This window comes from Pelophylax lessonae (assembly GCF_965119305.1).
Source record: "Pelophylax lessonae genome assembly, chromosome: 4".
NCBI lineage: Eukaryota > Metazoa > Chordata > Amphibia > Anura > Ranidae > Pelophylax > Pelophylax lessonae.
In genome coordinates this window covers 509443348-509465918 of record NC_138771.1, presented here as the reverse complement: position 1 = coordinate 509465918, position 22571 = coordinate 509443348, and the positions used below count along the sequence as shown (strand labels likewise).

Below are 22571 nucleotides of genomic sequence, written 5' to 3'. Positions count from 1 at the left end.
TCGCCTCATGCTACCAGTAGTGACACTAACTCTAGCCAAATGCAAAACTAGTTAAAAACAGTCAGAAAATATGAGTAGGGAGAAAAATGTCAATGCCTTCACCTGTAAAACCTGTTCCTGTTCCTGTTTTGGAGGTTTGTCTCATTGTTGCCCATCTAGTGCACCTGTTGTTAATTTCATTTACACTGAAACTGATTAACAACCCCCTCTTCTACTTAACTGACCAGATCATTATGCCAGGAGTTTAATTGACTTGATGCTATACTCTGATTAAAAAGAGTTCCTTTAAATTTTTTGAACAGTTTATATAAACAGTATATATAAGCACTCCATCTAGTGGTTACGTGATTAGCATCCTAATCTACATATATTTTCCCTTCCCTGATTCCTTGATCGTTCCCCGCTCCAATTATTGCAATTATAGAAATCCATCCCCTGTAGTTCCCCCTGCAGCAACTGAAAGCTGAAGGAGAGAGAGGAGGAATAGCTGGCTTTCAGTTGCTGCAGGCGAAAACTACAGAGAGTCGGTTCATGTAATTGACCTCCACTGCACCAATCGCCTCATCCTATCCATTGTCCCCTTTCTTCTGCTTGTCAGGCCCCAGGGACCCCCAGTTGGATGGGGCATGGGCCCCATACAGGAGGACTGGTTGTTAGTGATGTCGCGAACCTAAAATTCGCGGTTCGCGAACGGCGAACGCGAACATCGGCAAATGTTCGCGAACCGGCGAACCGGGCGAACCGCCATAGACTTCAATAGGCAGGCGAATTTTAAAACACACAGGGACTCTTTCTGGCCACAATAGTGATGGAAAAGTTGTTTCAAGGGGACTAACACCTGGACTGTGGCATGCCGGAGAGGGATCACGCAAAAAAAAGTTCTTAAAAATTATAATTTTTTGATAGAGAGCCAATTATTGGAAAAATTAAAAAAAAATAAAAATAAAAAATTTCTTTGGATTTAGCATCTGGGGGGTCTAAAAAGTGTACCTGTGAAGTTTCAGCTCTGTAGCATGTCCAGAACCCCTAAAAAACAGCATTTTTCTTATATTTTCAGGAATATGGCTTCTCTGCGGCTGGCTTTTTCTCTTGCAGGCATTTAGCGGGCATTTTTTTAGGCAGGCATGTCATTTTTTGTATTTAGTGTCTGGGGGGGTCTAAAAAGTGTACCTGTCAAGTTTCAGCTCTGTAGCATGTCCAGAACCCCTAAAAAACAGCATTTTTCTTATATTTTCAGGAATACGGCTTCTCTGCGGCTGTCTTTTTCTCTTGCAGGCATTTATCGGGCATTTTTTTAGGCAGGCATGTCATTTTTTGTATTTAGTGTCTGGGGGGTCTAAAAAGTGTACCTGTCAAGTTTCAGCTCTGTAGCATGTCCAGAACCCCTAAAAAACAGCATTTTTCTTATATTTTCAGGAATACGGCTTCTCTGCGGCTGGCTTTTTCTCTTGCAGGCATTTATCGGGCATTTTTTTAGGCAGGCATGTCATTTTTTGTATTTAGTGTCTGGGGGGTCTAAAAAGTGTACCTGTCAAGTTTCAGCTCTGTAGCATGTCCAGAACCCCTAAAAAACAGCATTTTTCTTATATTTTCAGGAATACGGCTTCTCTGCGGCTGGCTTTTTCTCTTGCAGGCATTTATCGGGCATTTTTTTAGGCAGGCATGTCATTTTTTGTATTTAGTGTCTGGGGGGTCACAAAAGTGTACCTGTCAAGTTTCAGCTCTGTAGCATGTCCAGAACCCCTAAAAAACAGCATTTTTCTTATATTTTCAGGAATACGGCTTCTCTGCGGCTGGCTTTTTCTCTTGCAGGCATTTATCGGGCATTTTTTTAGGCAGGCATGTCATTTTTTGTATTTAGTGTCTGGGGGGTCTAAAAAGTGTACCTGTCAAGTTTCAGCTCTGTAGCATGTCCAGAACCCCTAAAAAACAGCATTTTTCTTATATTTTCAGGAATACGGCTTCTCTGCGGCTGGCTTTTTCTCTTGCAGGTATTTATCGGGCATTTTTTTAGGCAGGCATGTCATTTTTTGTATTTAGTGTCTGGGGGGTCACAAAAGTGTACCTGTCAAGTTTCAGCTTTGTAGCATGTCCAGAACCCCTAAAAAACAGCATTTTTCTTATATTTTCAGGAATACGGCTTCTCTGCGGCTGTCTTTTTCTCTTGCAGGCATTTATCGGGCATTTTTTTAGGCAGGCATGTCATTTTTTGTATTTAGTGTCTGGGGGGTCACAAAAGTGTACCTGTCAAGTTTCAGCTCTGTAGCATGTCCAGAACCCCTAAAAAACAGCATTTTTCTTATATTTTCAGGAATACGGCTTCTCTGCGGCTGGCTTTTTCTCTTGCAGGCATTTATCGGGCATTTTTTTAGGCAGGCATGTCATTTTTTGTATTTAGTGTCTGGGGGGTCTAAAAAGTGTACCTGTCAAGTTTCAGCTCTGTAGCATGTCCAGAACCCCTAAAAAACAGCATTTTTCTTATATTTTCAGGAATACGGCTTCTCTGCGGCTGGCTTTTTCTCTTGCAGGCATTTATCGGGCATTTTTTTAGGCAGGCATGTCATTTTTTGTATTTAGTGTCTGGGGGGTCACAAAAGTGTACCTGTCAAGTTTCAGCTCTGTAGCATGTCCAGAACCCCTAAAAAACAGCATTTTTCTTATATTTTCAGGAATACGGCTTCTCTGCGGCTGTCTTTTTCTCTTGCAGGCATTTATCGGGCATTTTTTTAGGCAGGCATGTCATTTTTTGTATTTAGTGTCTGGGGGGTCACAAAAGTGTACCTGTCAAGTTTCAGATCTGTAGCATGTCCAGAACCCCTAAAAAACAGCATTTTTCTTATATTTTCAGGAATACGGCTTCTCTGCGGCTGTCTTTTTCTCTTGCAGGCATTTATCGGGCATTTTTTTAGGCAGGCATGTCATTTTTTGTATTTAGTGTCTGGGGGGTCTAAAAAGTGTACCTGTCAAGTTTCAGCTCTGTAGTATGTCCACAACCCAAAAAAAACAGCATTTTTCTTATGATTTTTAGTAGAAAACTAATGCAGTGTCTTTCCAGCTGTCTTTTTTTCTTTCTGGCAAGCTGAAATATGATATGCCAAGGCAAACATGCCTATCAGTTGAGCTATGACACAGACAACACTGCACACATGGGGAAATATGTAAAACAAAAAACAGGAAAAGGAAATTAGGTGACGGTAACAAAACATGATATTGTGATTGGCCAAATAAAAAGTCACCTCGCGATGAGGTCGCGCCAAAGTCGCGCTAAGTCGCGCCAAAGTCGCACTGGAAGCGACGCTACTTTAGTGGTAGCGGCAGTGTAAACCAGCACTAAAACATCCAGTGTGTGAATACGATCAGGTATGATGTTTTATCGGTCAAGTAGTGTAAGGGTTACGCCCGTTGCCCGCTTCACAGTGACAGACCAAACTCTGACAGACCAAACTCCCCGTTTAACAGTCAGTCAGTCCATTTGCACAACCGCAAACTCCCAATTTGCACAAGGTTGGATACCAAGCTAGCCATGTCCCGTTCCTTGTCCTCACTGACATCATTGAAGGTCTCTTCCTCCACCCAGCCACATACAACACCAAGGGTCCCCGAAAGGTGAGAACAAGCCCCCTGGGACGCCTGCTGTGGCTGGTATTCCACCTCCTCAAAGCCACCTTCCTCCTCTGACTTCTCTTCTTCAGACTCCTCTCTCTGCGTTGCCACAGGTCCAGCAATTGACAACGACAAGGCTGCTTCTGGTGGTGATGAGGACCACAACTCTTCCTCTTCATGCTCATCTACAGCCTGATCCAGTACTCTTCGCAGGGCACGCTCCAGAAAAAACGCATATGGGATGAGGTCGATGATGTTGCCTTGGGTTCGACTGACCACCAGGGTTGTCATCTCCGCAAAAGGACGCATGAGCCTACAGCCATTGTTCATGAGCATTCAGTAACGCGGCCAAAAAATACCCAGCTCCGCAGAAAGAATGAAAGAAAATGAATGTTTTTTTTTATGAAAAATTATCCTGCGGATCGCTTTTGGTCTGTACACAATGAAGCAACGACCTTATCATCTGGGGTGTGCCAACACAATCCTAGAGGTGATCGCTTCATTGTGATACGCAAGCCCCTTCACCACGACAAGGTAACGATCACGAAGGGGAATTGACACATGTATGTGCCTTTTTTTTTGTTTTTTGTTTTTTTGCAGCCACAGTGTAGCACCAGAGGCCAGAAAAATTAGGCATGTACACATGCATGAAAAAGTAGGTATTGTTGCAGCCGCTGCTGTAGCAGCGGCCTGAAAAATTGAGGTTTTAAGGCAGAAAGTGCACTAAAACATTGCTGCTTGAACCGTAGTTGGTGGCGGAGACGTCACGTAAGTCATCCGGCATGCAGAGAATGATTATATACAGCAGCGTGTGGACCATTTTTAGGCCAAGGCATCTCAGTCATCACCAGGCCTTTTTTAGTCAAATGCATCCCCCACTGTCAGTCCCTTCGGGATCCATGCCTCATTCATCTTAATAAACGTGAGGTAATCAAGACTTTTTTGACCTAGGCGACTTCTCTTCTCAGTGACAATACCTCCTGCTGCGCTGAAGGTCCTTTCTGACAGCACACTTGAAGCGGGGCAGGCCAGAAGTTCAATGGCAAACTGGGATAGCTCAGGCCACAGGTCAAGCCTGCACACCCAGTAGTCAAGGGGTTCATCGCTCCTCAGAGTGTCGATATCTGCAGTTAAGGCAAGGTAGTCTGCTACCTGTCGGTCGAGTCGTTCTCTGAGGGTGGACCCCGAAGGGCTGTGGCGATGCATAGGACTAAAAAAGCTCCGCATGTCCTCCATCAACAAGACGTCTGTAAAGCGTCCTGTCCTTGCCGGCGTGGTTGTGGTGGTAGGAGGAGGATTACTTTCACCTCTTCCCCTGTTGGATTCCCGTTGTGCTGTGACATCACCCTTATACGCTGTGTAGAGCATAGTTTTTAACTTATTTTGTAGCTGCTGCATCCTTTGCGACTGCCGGTAATTGGGTAACATGTCACAGACTTTCTGCTTATACCGGGGGTCTAGTAGCGTGGCCACCCAGTACAGGTCGTTCTCCTTCAGCCTTTTTATACGAGGGTCTCTCAACAGGCATGACAGCATGAAAGACCCCATTTGGACAAGGTTGGATGCCGAGCTACTCATGTCCAATTCCTCGTCCTCACTGATGTCATTGAAGGTGTGTTCTTCCCCCCAGCCACGTACAACACCACGGGTACCAGATAGGTGACAACGAGCACCCTGGGATGCCTGCTGTGGTTGGTGTTCCTCCTCCTCAAAGCCACATTCCTCCTCTGACTCCTCTTCCTCACACTCCTCTTCCAGTGTTGCCGCAGGTCCAGCAATCGATGGTAAGGCTGTTTCTGGTGGTGGTGATGGTGACCACAACTCTTCCTCTTCCTCTTCACGCTCATCTACGGCCTGATCCAGCACTCTTCGCAGGGCACGCTCCAGGAAAAAAACATATGGGATGATGTCGCTGATGGTGCCTTCAGTGCGACTCACTAGGTTTGTCACCTCCTCAAAAGGACGCATGAGCCTACAGGCATTGCGCATGAGCGTCCAGTAGCGTGGCAAAAAAATACCCAGCTCCGCAGAGGCTGTCCTAGCACCCCGGTCATACAAATACTCGTTGACCGCTTTTTCTTGTTGGAGCAGGCGGTCGAACATTAGCAGTGTTGAATTCCAACGTGTCGGGCTGTCGCAAATCAAGCGCCTCACTGGCATGTTGTTTCGCCGCTGAATATCTGCAAAGTGCGCCATGGCCGTGTAGGAACGCCTGAAATGGCCACACACCTTCCTGGCCTGCTTGAGGACGTCCTGTAAGCCTGGGTACTTCTGCACAAAACGTTGCACAATCAGATTCAACACATGTGCCATGCACGGCACATGTGTCAACTTGCCCAAATTCAATGCCGCCAACAAATTGCTCCCGTTGTCACACACCACTTTGCCGATCTCCAGTTGGTGCGGGGTCAGCCACTGATCCACCTGTGCATTCAGGGCGGACAGTAGTGCTGGTCCGGTGTGACTCTCTGCTTTCAGGCAAGTCAACCCCAAGACAGCGTGACACTGTCGTATCCGGCATGTGGAATAGCCCCTGGGGAGCTGGGGGGGTGCAGTTGGTGTGGAGCAAGACGCAACAGCAGAAGAGGACTCAGCCGAGGAGGTTAGCAAAGAGGATGGAGTAGGAGGAGTAGAGGAGGTGGCAGCAGGCCTGCCTGCAAGTCGTGGCGGTGTCACCAACTCCTCTGCAGCAGAGCCACGCATTCCATGCTTGGCAGCCGCCAGCAGGTTTACCCAATGCGCAGTGTACGTTATATACCTGCCCTGACCGTGCTTTGCAGACCAGCTATCAGTGGTCAGATGGACCCTTGCCCCAACACTGTGTGCCAGACGTGACATGATTTCTTTTTCCACAATAGAGTACAGGTTGGGGATTGCCTTTTGTGAAAAATAATTTCGGCCGGGTACCTTCCACTGCGGTGTCCCAATAGCGACAAATTTTTTGAAGGCCTCAGACTCCACCAGCTTGTATGGTAAAAGCTGGCGGGCTAAGAGTTCCGACAAGCCAGCTGTCAGACGCCGGGCAAGGGGGTGACTCTGCGAGATTGGCTTTTTGCGCTCAAACATTTCCTTCACAGACACCTGACTGTGGGCAGGTGACGAGCAGGAACTGCTGAAGGTGAGAGGCGGAGGGGCGGGTTGTTGATAGGGGGCATGGAGGACAGCAGTGGTTGACGTGGCTGAAGATGCTGGACCAGGAGGAGGATGGTGGCTTTCAGTTTGTGTGCTGCTTTTACTCATGTGTTGATCCCATAGGCGTTTGTGATGTGAGATCATGTGCCTTCGCAAAGCAGTTGTACCTAGGTGGGTGTTGGACTTCCCACGACTCAGTTTCTTTTGGCACAGGTTACAAATGGCATCGCTGATATCAGAGGCAGACACACAAAAAAAATGCCACACTGCTGAGCTTTGCAAGGACGGCATTCTGGTGGTGGCAACAGCTTGCGTTGATTGGCGTGCTGTCTGGCTGACCCCGGGTGCCGAATCTACATGCTGTCTGACTGCGCCACTAGCTCCTTGCGATGACCTCCTCCCCCTGCTTCCAACTCGTCTCCTCCTCCTCTCTGTCTCCCCATCTGAACTTTCCCCCTCTTCTTCTGCTCTTCGAGCAGGCACCCAGGTGACATCCACAGACACATCGTCATCATCAGCCGCTTCACTTGACAACTCAGCAAAGGCAGCAGCAGCAGGTACAACATCATCATCATCACAATGTACGTCCATGTGTATAATGCTGCCTGACTGAGACATATCCCCGTTATCTACATCCTCTGGCACTAATAGTTGCGCATCACTTATTTCTTCAAACTGATGTGAAAATAACTCCTCTGACGGATCAAGTGAAGCGGCTGTGGTGCTAGTGTTGGTGGTGGTGCCGGCGGGCTGGCGAGTGGTAAATTGAGAGGTGCCCGAAGCTGAGCTGGAGGAGGATGGTGCATTAAGGTTCCGAGCGGAAGCTGTAGACGATTGGGTGTCCTGTGTAAGCCAGTCAACTATGGCCTCAGAATTTTTTGAGTTCAGGGGCTGTGGTGGCCTCTGAACACTGGGCATTATTCTAGAGCCTAAGGAAATCACAGCACCACGACCACGACGGCCCTTGCGGGGTGGCCTGCCTCTGCCTGTCATTTTTTTTTTTAATGTGTTGTTACTGTTGTACTATGAGTGCAAGCTGCTGTGCCACCTTATATATCAGTGGTGGGTGGGCAGTGGCACAGTACACTCTCTGTGGACCTGACAGCAGTCACTGGCACCCAGGCAACTGCAATTTAAAAAATATATATATTTTTTTTTACTTTGCAAGCTGCTGTGCCACCTTATATATCAGTGGTGGGTGGGCAGTGGCACAGTACACTCTCTGTGGACCTGACAGCAGTCACTGGCACCCAGACAACTGCAATTTAAAAAATATATATATATTTTTTTACTTTGCAAGCTGCTGTGCCACCTTATATATCAGTGGTGGGTGGGCAGTGGCACAGTACACTCTCTGTGGACCTGACAGCAGTCACTGGCACCCAGGCAACTGCAATTTAAAAAAATATATATATATTTTTTACTTTGCAAGCTGCTGTGCCACCTTATATATCAGTGGTGGGTGGGTGGGCAGTGGCACAGTACACTCTCTGTGGACCTGACAGCAGTCACTGGCACCCAGGCAACTGCAATTTAAAAAAATATATATATTTTTTTTACTTTGCAAGCTGCTGTGCCACCTTATATATCAGTGGTGGGTGGGCAGTGGCACAGTACACTCTCTGTGGACCTGACAGCAGTCACTGGCACCCAGGCAACTGCAATTTAAAAAAATATATATTTTTTTTTTACTTTGCAAGCTGCTGTGCCACCTTATATATCAGTGGTGGGTGGGCACACAGTGGCACTGCAGTGGGCACAGTACACTCTGTGGACCTGACAGTCACTGGCAGCCCAGGCAACTGCAATAATAAAAAATATTTTTTTTTTCAATTTATTGCAACAAGATGCTGTGCCAACGTATATATATCAGTGGTGGGCAGTGCACTGCAGTGGGTACAGTGCACTCTGTGGACCTGACACAGCACTCACTGCAATTATGACAGAGAAAAAAAAAATATTTTTTAAAATGCCAGGTACTGTGCCTGTGCCACCCGAAATGAGTGTGGTGTGCACACAGTACAGTCTGTGGTAGGTCTGTGGCCTCTCACACACAGCGGGCAGGCAACTGCAGTGTACAATAGATATATATATATATATATATATATATATATAAAGAAAAAAATCTATTACCTTACCAGCCCTTGAAAGGGCTTTTGGGGACACTATATATATATATATATATATGTATATATATAAAAATAAAAAAATCCTCAATTACCAGCCCTTAAAAGGGCTTTTGGGGACACTAGATAGATATAGATATATATATATATATATATGAAGAAACAACTCAATTACCAGCCCTTAAAAGGGCTTTTGGGGACGCTAGGTATATATATATATATATATATATAAAAAAAAAAAAAAACACAAATACCAGCCCTTAGAAGGGCTTTTTGGGGTGCTGATATTACAGCAGTAGTGGACCAAGAACACTGCAAGACCAGGAACACTGACTAACTGTCCCTAGCTTAACAGCAGCAGCAGCAGCAGCAGCAGCTCTCTCCCTATTCTCACTACACACACTGCTTCAGAATGATCTAAGATGGATGCTGCCCTTGCTTATTTATAGGAGGTGGGAGGGTGTGGGAGGGAGGTACGCTGATTGGCTGGAAATGTGTCTGCTGACTGTAAAGTTCAGGGTCAAAGTTTGCCTCAATGATGTCTTATGGGGGGCGGACCGAACATCGCATATGTTCGCCGGCAGCGGCGAACGCGAACATGCTAAGTTCGCCGGGAACTGTTCGCCGGCGAACAGTTCTATACATCTCTACTGGTTGTACCACCTTATCAGTGGCCCTGGTGTCATCATGTAAAGGGGAAGCTTGTCAGCACCCTTTTCCTCAGCTGCCCAAATGACAGGATTAACACTGTCATCATTCTTTTCATTCAGACTAGGGCCTGATAGCTGCTGGAGGGAGCAGATCCAAGAATGCAGGAATGGTAAGAACCCTTCAGAATGGACACAGCAGCTTTGTAGACCAGGAAATTCAGTGCATAAATGGTGGAAGCAACATGGGCACAACTCGGTGTAGAGAAAACATTAGGTAGTTTAACTCTACAGCATCTGCCAAACATTAAAATGTTTAAATTTGGCACTATTGAAAATGTTATGGCAGTTAAAAAAATCATATTGCATTACATTAAATGTATCAGCTAAAATACAGCTTGTATCACAGTCTTTACTCCTGCCTTGCTTCCCTTGGGCCACCATTTTCCTTGCTGGTATATTAGAATCTTGCTGTTACTTCACAGCCTTCCACCTGATGTTGTGCCGCTAGATCCCACACATAGTATTGATCAGACCATGTCCTGCGATAACTTAGACTTAATGCTTGAAACATTCGGTGGTGTATTATGTAGCTATCATGTGGATATCAGAGGCTGCTGGTGGTACAGCATATGTTATCCTCACCTAGGCCAGTAAGGAGAAAGTAGAGGAACAGAGGAGACTCCAGAGAGTTTCCTGTACCATGCCCACAGCACTGCATCTCCTGAGGAGATGCAGGGGCTGCGGAGGAGTCTCACTTACCTTTTGGTGAGGCACCTTACATTTAAAAATGGCGCCAACACTTCACCGTGCATACGCCGTCTGCCCGGGAATAGCCGAATGTGTACGGGCTTTCCCGAGCGGTGGCGGCACATGTACAGTGCGCAAGTCGGGCTGGCCACGGCTATTTTTGTGTACAGGTATTAGCAGCCCCAGGGCAGGGGGAACTTGCTGGCCTACCGGGAAATTTCCCAGTATCCCGGTAGGCCAGTCCGGCCCTGAGTGTGTATAGTAATGGGGGGGATGTAGAATTATAGGAGATAATGTTAAAGTACAGGTGAAAAGGTCTGCTTTATCTTACTGTTACCCAAACATACTACATTGAAATATTAAGTGCCATTTCTAAACTATTCTTTGAAATCTTTAGTCCCTCTTCCAAGTGCACATGTACAGTATCATTTCTTAGAATTCACAGATCTCATTTGGTGTGGGATTATTAACATGAAGACTAAGGAGGAGAATAATCACAGCTGCTTGTTACACCTTCAGCACTGATAAATATGGAGAGTAGAGATGTCTCTTGCAGTTTCAGAAAGTAAACCTTACAAGAATGTAAAATAAGATATGAAGCGAATAATAAATAACATGACATAATTTCTACCCTAAGTGACAAGTATGTATACAAGCTTGGGAAAATGTGCATGCCAGCAAAAATTTAATTTTCCACTATGTAACTCTCTGACTTTTATGGCTGGAGCTGTCAGATTGCCATAAAACCATAACAGTGTCTTTAACAACCTGGCAAGTTAACCTGTGGAGTCAGGATGTGTACAGAGAGAGGGTCATCATGCTAAAGGAACACATGTTTACAATAACGGCATTTATGGAAAAAACTGTGTGCAAAATCACAAAATATTGTAAACTTTTCAGCTTTGCTCTCTTGAAGGAAAATAATTAGGAAAATAATTAGGCTCTGTATGGAACACTAACTTCTACAAAAAGTAAATGGGATGACATGGGACTGCAGGGTCTGTCTGTCAGTTATCCAGGTTATGGTATAGCTAGTAACATAGCTCCCAACGGTCCCTGATTTCGAGGGACTGTCCCTGATTTGGAACAAAGTCCCTCTGTCCCCTCTTTCCTCCTCATTTTAGTCTGATCTATATATTTGTATATAAAATGCACTATTTATCTTTCAAAAAGTGTTTCCCAGTCGAAATCTTTCATCCAGTTTTTAAATCTTCATTTGTAAATTTCAAAAGACAATATTAAAGAATAATATTTGTAAAACAAAAAAAAAAAAGAAAAACCAAATAAAAAGCACTTGTAGGGTTAACTAATATTTTTTTTGTATAATTCTCCTTTGAGGGGACATGGCAGGAGGTGTGTCCTATGCCTACATACTTTTGGTAATAGTTGTCCATCATTCTCATCTCAAAAAGTTGGGAGGTATGGCAAGTAGTAGTTAGTCAAATTGCAGCTGGACTTGCTCTGTAATGTTGAAAACCTTTGGCGGCCTTATGCAACCATTTCTACTATCATTTCTCCACTGTATGTCACACGTTGGGTTATCCTCTCCGACATATGCCCACCAGCACTTTTGGGTTTCACCTGGAGCATGGGCTCTACAACCAATCATGAGGCATGTCTACTCATTTGTATGTCACACCCTCAGGATTTAACACCTGGTCACCTCTCCTCTGCGTGGTCACCAGCACTTCCGGGTTTTACCTGGAGCATGGGCGACGTGACCAGTCAGGAGACATATATATTCCTATGTCACTCCTCCAGAATCCAGCACCAAGTCTTCTCTCTAGCACATGTCTACCAGCACTTCTGAGTTTCATCCAGAGGACAGGTGCAGTGACCAGTCAGAAGACTTTTCTCCTGATTGGCGCTGTAGCCAGTAAGGGGACAGCTCTTCTGATTAAAACAGCTTTCAATTGCAAATTGACACCCAGCTTAATGTTTGCGTGTTTCTTCCAAACAACCCCCTGCTACAGTATTCACCCATATCCTTGTTGCTTCTTTGTCCTCCTTACCAGCCTCCAGCCTCTATGTCTCCCAGTACACTTGGGTCTTGGAACATCCTGCATAATCCCAGTGACCCCTGTGACTCTAGTGCACCTTAAGTATCCTGTGTCATCCAGTAACCCCTGTGACTCCAATGCACCATGAGCACCTTATGTCATCATCCAGTGATCTCTGTAACTCTAGGGCACCCTGAGCATCTTGGTCATCCCATTGACCCCTGTGACTCCAGTGCACCCAAAGCACATTGTGTCATCATCCAGTGATCCCTGTAACCCTAGGGCACCCTGAGCATGTTGGTCATCTCATTGACCCTTTTGACTCCAGTGCAATCTGAACATCATATGTCATCCACTGACACCTGTGACTCCAGTGTAGTATGGAGCTAAGGGCAGCTTCTTTTGGAAAGTTATACTTGTAGCTGTGTATTTTGACAGACATGTATTAATTGTAAAGTACTGATTGGTCTGCTATATTATTCATTTATTAATCTGACTAAATTGTGACTTTCTTGTGTTTCTTTACAGCTGACAACACCAAGTTTTCCAGTGGTAGTGAAAATGGGCCACGCTCATGCTGGAATGGGCAAGGTAGGAGGAACATTAATGTTGTTAACATAAGAGTTAAACATTGGTATCCTAACTGTAAGACAGTACGATCCTAATCTTATTTAGCAAGTCATGCCTTATGTGTTTTAGATCAGCAATGCCAGATTAAAGTAGCTATGCTGCTGGGTTAAAATGCGGTCACAAAACAGAACCTGAAGAATCTTCATATTTGACACTTCTTGAAATGTCGAAAGTCTGAACCTCGCCATGTGCTGTGATTTGTGCCACTTACCCCTACATTACCACTGTGTCCTCTGATGTAGGAGCTGGCAGATGAAACCAGACCGCACAGGAGCAAGTACAACCATCTGACACACCTTTAAGTGTTGAATTTGAACATTCTTCGGACAGCTGTAGCTATTGAACAGAGCAAAGATTGGAGGAATAGCTGGAGGGATAGGTGCCTATAAAGCCTCTTCTATGGCACGTCTTGAATTCTAATTTTTATTCCAGCGACAGAGCCACTTTAAGTCCTTGTTACTTCCTGTGAGCTCAACTAAAAGCACAATGTTATCTTACTTTTGTAAACAACTATTTTCCCAACCCTCCAGTAATGGGGACAAAGAGAGGAAGCTATGTTTGAAGTGCATGGCAACCATGGCTTCCTCCATTGATACAGTGAAATAAGTAAGTATAGCCACTAGGGTTGAGCGGACACCTAGATGTCCGTGTTCGACGGGTTCGGCCGAACTTTAAAAAAAAGTCCGGGTCCGTGTCCCGGACTTTTACCGAACTTTTCCCGGACACCGAACCCCATTGAAGTCAATGGGGACCCGAACTTTAAGGCACTAAAATGGCTCTAAAACACCAAAGGAAAGGGCTAGAGTGCTGCAAATGGCAGCAAAACGTAATTAAGAGCATGGCAAGTGCTCTGCAAACAAATGTGGATAGGGAAATAACTTAAAACAACAAAAAAAAACAGAAAAATAAAACAATGTTCTTCTTCATCTCTGAAGGACGAGGCCCATATGGAGTAGGAGGGAGGTTGAGGTGGTGGTGGATGTGGCGGTGGATGTGGCGGTGACATAGGCGTGCGCACAGGGTGTGCTGGGTGTGCCTGGGCACACCCTAATCACCTAGGGCACATAGCATTGCCAGTGAGGAGATGGGAAAGATCTCCCTGGGACCTGCTCTGCTCTATTTCTCCTTGCCTACAGGTACATGGCCCCGATACATTACTCTCCCTGCTGGCAAACACATGCATGTGTATTTCAACTTTGGGGTGCACACCTTAATGCAATAGGCTGCGCACACCTATGGGCGGTGTAGGTGGAAGCGGCGGTGGAGGAGGACCAGGGCTGGATTAACAGCATCATGGGCTTGGTGCTGAGGATTTTGAAGGGCCTTAAGGGCCGTGCCTTGCCATGCACCCAGAGGAGGAAGGGTGCAGCCATGCATGCCTAATTCAACATGGGATGCTGTCTCTGAAGCCCATAAACACATCCATGCATCGCCAACTGTCCCTCCTTGTCCGGCCTTCACGCTGTGTGGGGAGGTTCTGAGGGTGCTGCCTGGGGAAGCGAGCATAGAAGCCAGACTTCTGTGTTTACAAGTGACAGAAGAGCGGTAACAGTGAATATGGCCAACCCGGGGCCTATATAAAAGGTAGGGGCCTGGAGCTGCAGCTCCAATAGCCCCTACATTAATCTGGCCCTGAGGAGGAGGACGAGGTAGCCAACACTGCTTCTTTTCAAAAATTTTAAATGAGGGTACACCCCAAAAGAGTGAGAAAGAGCAAAAATGGAACAATGGGTGGGTAAGGTCGGTATCCATTGCTATTCTGCATAAGGTACGGAAAAGTCCCGTGGGATCCATGCCTGGTTCATTTTAATGAACGTGAGCTTGTCCACATTGTCTCTGGACAGGCGGCTGCGCTTGTCTGTTATAACGCCCCCAGCCGTGCTAAATACCCGTTCAGATAATACACTGGCTGCAGGGCACGCCAGCACCTCCAAGGCGTAAAGGGCAAGCTCAGGCCATGTGCCCAATTTGGAGACCCAGAAGTTGAAGGGGGCAGACCCGTCATTCACTACATGTAGGCGTGTGCACACATACTGCTCCACCATGTTGGTAAAATGCTGCCTCCTGCTAAGACGTTCCATCTGAGCTGCTGGTGCTGCTGTTTGTTGTGGCGTGCTGACAAAGCTTTTCCACATTTCGGCCATGCTAACCCTGCCTTCTGAGGTGCTGGCGGTGCCCTGGTTGCGTTGGCGACCTCCTCCTCCTCCTCCTCTGCCTTGTGCTTCCACTGTGGCCCCGCTGTCAGATGGGAATGCCAGCAGCATGGCGTCTACCAGCGTGCGCTTGTACTCGCGCATCTTGCGATCGCGCTCCAGTGAGTGAATTAAGGACGGTACGTTGTCCTTGTAACGGGGATCCAGCAGCGTGGCCACCCAGTAATCAGCACAAGTTAGAATGTGGGCAACTCGGCGGTCGTTGTGGAGACACTGCAGCATGTAATCGCTCATGTGTGCCAGGCTGCCCAGAGGCAACGAAAGGCTGTCCTCTGTGGGAGGTGTATCGTCCGTGTCCTCTGTATCCCCCCAGCCACGCACCAGTGATGGCCATGAGCTGGCCTGGGTGCCACCCTGCTGTGAACATGGTTCCATCTCCTCCTCCAGCTCCTCCTCCTCCTCATCCTCCTCATCCTCCAGAACTGTGCCCCTGCTGGACAATTGCGTCCCTGGCGTTTGCGTGTGCAGGAACCCACCCTCGGAGCCCCTTGCGAATGACTGCCCTGAAAGCCTTGGAAATGTTACCTCTTCATCCTCCTCCTCCTCCTCATCCTGTGCCACATCCTCTTCCATCATCGCCCGAATTGTTTTTTCAAGGAGGCATAGAAGTGGGATAGTTAAGCTGAGAACGGCGTCATTGCCACTGGCCATGTTGGTGGAGTACTCAAAACAGCGCAACAAGGCACACAGGTCTCGCATGGAGGCCCAGTTAAATTAAATAGCGGAATAGAAAATATGATCCAAAAAAAGTGTATGTATATCACACGTACACAACCACACTGGGCCCCAATTACTATTGTTTGTACCCCTAAAAGGCTAGATGAGGAGTAGGGGGAGTATGGAACAGGCAGCACCCTCAAACCTTCAGAAGTATGAGATGAACCCCAACAACTTGGAAAGGTGGATCTCTCTCACACGTACCAACACAGACTATCCCCCAATTTAACTGATCCCCAAAGGTTTTTGATTAAATAGCGGAATAGAAAATATGATCCAAAAAAAGTGTATGTATATCACACGTACACAACCACACTAGGCCCCAATTACTATTGTTTGTACCCCTAAAAGGCTAGATGAGGAGTAGGGGGGGTATGGAACAGGCAGCACCCTCAAACCTTCAGAAGTATGAGATGAACCCCAACAACTTGGAAAGGTGGATCTCTCTCACACGTACCAACACAGACTATCCCCCAATTTAACTGATCCCCAAAGGTTTTTGATTAAATAGCGGAATAGAAAATATGATCCAAAAAAAGTGTATGTATATCACACGTACACAACCACACTAGGCCCCAATTACTATTGTTTGTACCCCTAAAAGGCTAGGAGTAGGGGGAGTATGGAACAGGCAGCACCCTCAAACCTTCAGAAGTATGAGATGAACCCCAACAACTTGGAAAGGTGGATCTCTCTCACACGTACCAACACAGACTATCCCCCAATTTAACTGATCCCCAAAGGTTTTTGATTAAATAGCGGAATAGAAAATATGATCCAAAAAAAGTGTATGTATATCACACGTACACAACCACACTAGGCCCCAATTACTATTGTTTGTACCCCTAAAAGGCTAGATGAGGAGTAGGGGGAGTATGGAACAGGCAGCACCCTCAAATCTTCAGAAGTATGAGATTGTGTTCACTGTACCCCACAAAGATTGAGTTCACTGCACCCCACAATGATTGTGTTCACTGCACCCCACAAAGATTGTGTTCACTGCACCTCACAAAGATTGTGTTCACTGTACCCCCCAAAGATTGTGTTCACTGCACCCCACAAAGATTCTGTTCACTGTACCCCACAAAGATTGTGTTCACTGCACCCTAAAAGGATGTTGTTCACTGCACCCCACAAAGATTGTGTTCACTGCACCCTAAAAGGATGTTGTTCACTGCACCCCAAAAAGATTGTGTTCACTGTACCCCCCCAAAGATTGTGTTCACTGCACCCCACAAAGATTGTGTTCACTGCACCCCAAAAAGATTGTGTTCACTGTACCCCCCAAAGATTGTGTTCACTGCACCCCAAAAAGATTGTGTTCACTGTACCCCCCAAAGATTGTGTTCACTGCACCCCACAAAGATTCTGTTCACTGTACCCCACAAAGATTGTGTTCACTGCACCCCAAAAAGATTGTGTTCACTGTACCCCCCCAAAGATTGTGTTCACTGCACCCCACAAAGATTCTGTTCACTGCACCCCACAAAGGATTTTGTTCACTGCACCCCAAAAAGATTGTGTTCACTGCACCCCAAAAAGGATTTTGATCACTGCACCCCAAAAAGGATGTTGTTCACTGCACCCCAAAAATGATTTTGTTCACTCCACCCCAAAAAGATTGTGTTCACTGCACCCCACAAAGATTGTGTTCACTGCACCCCAAAAAGATTGTGTTCACTGTACCCCCCAAAGATTGTGTTCACTGCACCCCACAAAGATTCTGTTCACTGTACCCCACAAAGATTGTGTTCACTGCACCCCAAAAAGATTGTGTTCACTGCACCCCAAAAAGGATGTTGTTCACTGCACCCCAAAAAGGATGTTGTTCACTCCACCCCAAAAAGATTGTGTTCACTGCACCCCACAAAGATTGTGTTCACTGCACCCCAAAAAGATTGTGTTCACTGCACCCCAAAAATGATTTTGTTCACTGCACCCCAAAAAGGATTTTGTTCACTGCACCCCAAAAAGGATGTTGTTCACTCCACCCCAAAAAGATTGTGTTCACTGCACCCCAAAAAGATTGTGTTCACTGCACCCCACAAAGGATTTTGTTCACTGCACCCCAAAAAGATTGTGTTCACTGCACCCTAAAAAGGATGTTGTTCACTGCACCCCAAAAAGGATTTTGTTCACTGCACCCCAAAAAGATTGTGTTCACTGCACCCTAAAAGGATGTTGTTCACTGCACCCCACAAAGATTGTGTTCACTGCACCCTAAAAGGATGTTGTTCACTGCACCCCAAAAAGATTGTGTTCACTGTACCCCCCCAAAGATTGTGTTCACTGCACCCCACAAAGATTGTGTTCACTGCACCCCAAAAAGATTGTGTTCACTGTACCCCCCAAAGATTGTGTTCACTGCACCCCAAAAAGATTGTGTTCACTGTACCCCCCAAAGATTGTGTTCACTGCACCCCACAAAGATTCTGTTCACTGTACCCCACAAAGATTGTGTTCACTGCACCCCAAAAAGATTGTGTTCACTGTACCCCCCCAAAGATTGTGTTCACTGCACCCCACAAAGATTCTGTTCACTGCACCCCACAAAGGATTTTGTTCACTGCACCCCAAAAAGATTGTGTTCACTGCACCCCAAAAAGGATTTTGATCACTGCACCCCAAAAAGGATGTTGTTCACTGCACCCCAAAAATGATTTTGTTCACTCCACCCCAAAAAGATTGTGTTCACTGCACCCCACAAAGATTGTGTTCACTGCACCCCAAAAAGATTGTGTTCACTGTACCCCCCAAAGATTGTGTTCACTGCACCCCACAAAGATTCTGTTCACTGTACCCCACAAAGATTGTGTTCACTGCACCCCAAAAAGGATGTTGTTCACTGCACCCCAAAAAGGATGTTGTTCACTCCACCCCAAAAAGATTGTGTTCACTGCACCCCACAAAGATTGTGTTCACTGCACCCCAAAAAGATTGTGTTCACTGCACCCCAAAAATGATTTTGTTCACTGCACCCCAAAAAGGATTTTGTTCACTGCACCCCAAAAAGGATGTTGTTCACTCCACCCCAAAAAGATTGTGTTCACTGCACCCCAAAAAGATTGTGTTCACTGCACCCCACAAAGGATTTTGTTCACTGCACCCCAAAAAGATTGTGTTCACTGCACCCCAAAAAGGATGTTGTTCACTGCACCCCAAAAAGGATTTTGTTCACTGCACCCCAAAAAGATTGTGTTCACTGCACCCCACAAAGGATTTTGTTCACTGCACCCCACAAAGATTGTGTTCACTGCACACCAAAAAGGATTGTGTTCACTGCACCCCAAAAAGATTGTGTTCACTGCAGCCCAAAAAGATTGTGTTCACTGCACCCCAAAAAGATTGTGTTCACTGCAGCCCAAAAAGATTGTGTTCACTGCAGCTCACACACAGAAAAATGGATGTGGATCACTGACACCTGCCTATCTCCAATCCCACACCACACAGCAATATCGATTGTAGTTTGTAGAACACAGTTTCCCTAAAATTCAGCAGACTCTGTCCCTAACAGGATTGAGAAGAGATCGTAGATCAGGATTGAGTGCAGATTCACCCCACCCCCCACACAGCAATATCGATTGTAGTTTGTAGAAGACACTGACCCTATAATTCAGCAGACTCTATCCCTAAAATGCCTACAACTCGCCCTGCCTAAACACTCCGACCTGTCCCTCAATTCTATCCGGACACAAATGGTTTTTTCCTGCCTATCTTTCCCTAATCAGCAGCCAGCACATTGATGTGTGCTCTGTCCCTTAGCTAAGCAGCAGAATGACGCTGCTGCGGCGGCTGCCTCGAACTTATAAAGACTTGGTCACATGCTTCAGACGGCCAATCACAGCTACTAAGACATTTGCAGGCATGGCTGGGATGGCTTAAGGCACACCAGTTAAACGATTGTTGATTGGCTGTTGAAAGCCCGCCATGAAAAGAGCGCCAAAGCATGCAAAACCCGGAAATAAAACGACCGAACACGGATTTTTACCCGAACATACAGTAAAGTGTCCGTGTCCGTGTTCGGGTAAAAAAAATCCAATTATTCGGTACGAACACGAATAATACAGTCCGTGTTCGCTCAACACTAATAGCCACCTATAGTGTGTTGTTCTTAGGGTTATCAGGTCAAAATAAAGAAAAAAAGAAAATGAAGGCAGCCACCACATCTAATGCTTGGTAAGCTGCAATATATTAAATGTTTGATGTTGATGTATCTAAACCCAAAAACAATTGTCTGCTGCTGTTCTGTTGAATCAGACATGCATTTCAGCCACTTCCTATTTTCTGATTGGTAAGTGGGAGGGTCTGACTTTTATAATCACATGATCAGTCCAAATGTTGTAATAATAATAATAGTAATAATAATAACAACACAAAAATGATAAAAGCGGGAAATTTTTTCACAGGAAATGTACAGAACTTTTCCAGGGTTGGCTTGGTTGCAAAGAATCAACATCTAAATTCCTGTCCATGTAGGAAAATCAGATGGTTGTATGTTGGGCCGGAGGCTAACACTCCCTGCACGTGGGGGTATCTTTCCCAGTGAACACGTTCATCAATGCCCCAGGCAAGGCGGGGACTGTGATCATGTGAAAGTCTAATATTAGGGCAGTTCCCCGACTTAGAGATGAGCCGTAACACTGTGTGCAGTAGTAAAAGTGCAGATTTCCTCTGAAAATGGTGTCCCATGTCACTACACACTGTATCTTGATGTAGGTTGCATTAGGAGGGATACTGCTGAGCTCATGCCCTCTCCACCAGTTCAGCGTAGCTCTGTTACCTCACTCCCAGTAACAGAATAGGGTCCTGCCATGTCCCTAGCACAATCCTCATGCGTGCACTTGTAAACTCCTTCCTTTCCGAACCTATGTGATCAGGTCATAGATCTCCATACCATGGGATCAGTTCCAGTTGCTACTGGAAACCGACCGCTAGGGAGGGAACCAGAACACCAACCCCCTCACTACCGGAGAAACCATCACCTTTACCAGGTACCATGCCTGATGACTGCTTGTGACTTGAACTAGTGCTAGCAACTATAATGCTTCTCTTGTTTGACTTGCCAACTTTGTAGCATTAGAGCTTTCTACACCACATGTGCTTTACTGACCCAAGTTCTTTTGAAACATTAGAGGCATCATGCACCCTTTTGACTAACTTCAGAACAGGCTCAGAACAGTTGATTCAACTTTACTGAAATACTTTGTAGTACATTGCAACATGAACAGTGATATTATAATGTCCCTAACTACCTCTAGCTGGCTGCCCAGGTGTACATCAGAAAGGTAGTAGTCCATATTGGCATTCTCTAGGTCTCGGTTGTTCCCTGGAACCCCAATGTCTCTGATGGACTACAAGGTGCCCCAGTGATAAAGCCTTCCCCCATATTTATACCACTGGTGAGAAGGTTGGATTATAAAAGCCCAGGGGCTGTTGCACATACAGTACATTAACCCCCCCCCCTCCACCCCTCCAACCTGGGTCAGCCACTAACTGAACTAACATTTCTGTAGGCAACCTGTCTACATGTAGATTCAAATAGAAAGGTAATAATCTTGGTTGGTATATTTGGCTTGCAGCCTGTTTTTGCTATCCTATTGTAAGCTTTAACTCTCTCTCTCTGTTGAGCAAATGGAATAACACCTCTGGACGGGCACCCTGTCACAGCGGCAATTGCTATATACGCTTGTTTTGCACAATCCAACTTTAAAATTAGGTCCACTTTAAGTCATAGCAATATTTGGTCAACTGGCTTATAAATAATGTGGTGCTACAAATATTACATTTCTGAAAAATTAACAGACGGATTTATGAGGCGTTATATATGCAGGATAGACAGCAAGAACCCCTGAATTCCCAATGGGCCATCTCTTTCACCAGTAATACACTAGAAACGTTTTGTTCTACCAGCGAGGGAACATGATGTCTACTTCAGTCGAGGCCATGGATTAAATTGTCCTCGCTGCAAGGGAACGTTACCGCTGTAGGATTAGTACATTTTGCCCCTGGTAATTCATAAATGACGTATCAGATTTAATTTACGCATTTCCCCAACACATTGACAGAGCTCTCTCATATTCCCCAACCTGAGTGAAACGACGTGTAACCATTAGTGTGACACAAGGCTTCTAGGCCAGGTGTTCACTAGATTGTTTAAGTTTCCATTGCTGGCTGAGCAGAATGAAACAAACCGAATATAGTTTGATACATTTAGCAGAGAATGTAATGTACTGTCACGTCTTACTCCTATCTCACAAAAAAAATGAATGCTGGAATCATTAAAGTATAAGGCCCCTTTCCCACAGGCTTTTCCGATCAGGTCCGCCTGTCAGTTTTTTTCAGGCAGACCTGATCGGATGCTCTATGCACCTCTATGGAGCGGCGGATGTCAGTGGTGATATGTCCGCTGACACCCGCTGCTCTCCGATCCGATGTGGTCTGCAAAATCCAGACGGATGGAAACCCTATTTCTCTTACGTCCTCCGACAGTCGCCGCCCCTCACATAGTCTTCACCAATGGGTATTGACTTCCTATCCGCAGGAGTAGCTAGGCATAAGACTTGTTAAAAAGAAAAGCATTTAACATAGACACACTCATGGGGGCTGTCCCACTGGTCAATACCCCCCTGCAGTAAGCCATCCCAACTCAGTTTGGTAGCATAGCAGTAAGTGTACAAGAACCCCAAAAGAGGGGCGGGGGCGGCGACCGTCGGAGGACTCAGAGAAAGGAATTTTACGGTAAGATTTTACAAA

General features: G+C 45.9%; 1 protein-coding gene across 1 annotated transcript in view; it reads left to right on the top strand.

The window, feature by feature from the left end:
* SYN3 (synapsin III) overlaps nucleotides 1–22571 on the top strand; it is a 594890-nt gene that overhangs the window by 493242 nt on the left and 79077 nt on the right. The window contains exon 7 of the mRNA XM_082255354.1: nucleotides 12787–12849. Coding sequence (XP_082111480.1) covers nucleotides 12787–12849 — 63 coding nt within the window. The remainder of the gene's footprint in view (nucleotides 1–12786; nucleotides 12850–22571) is intronic.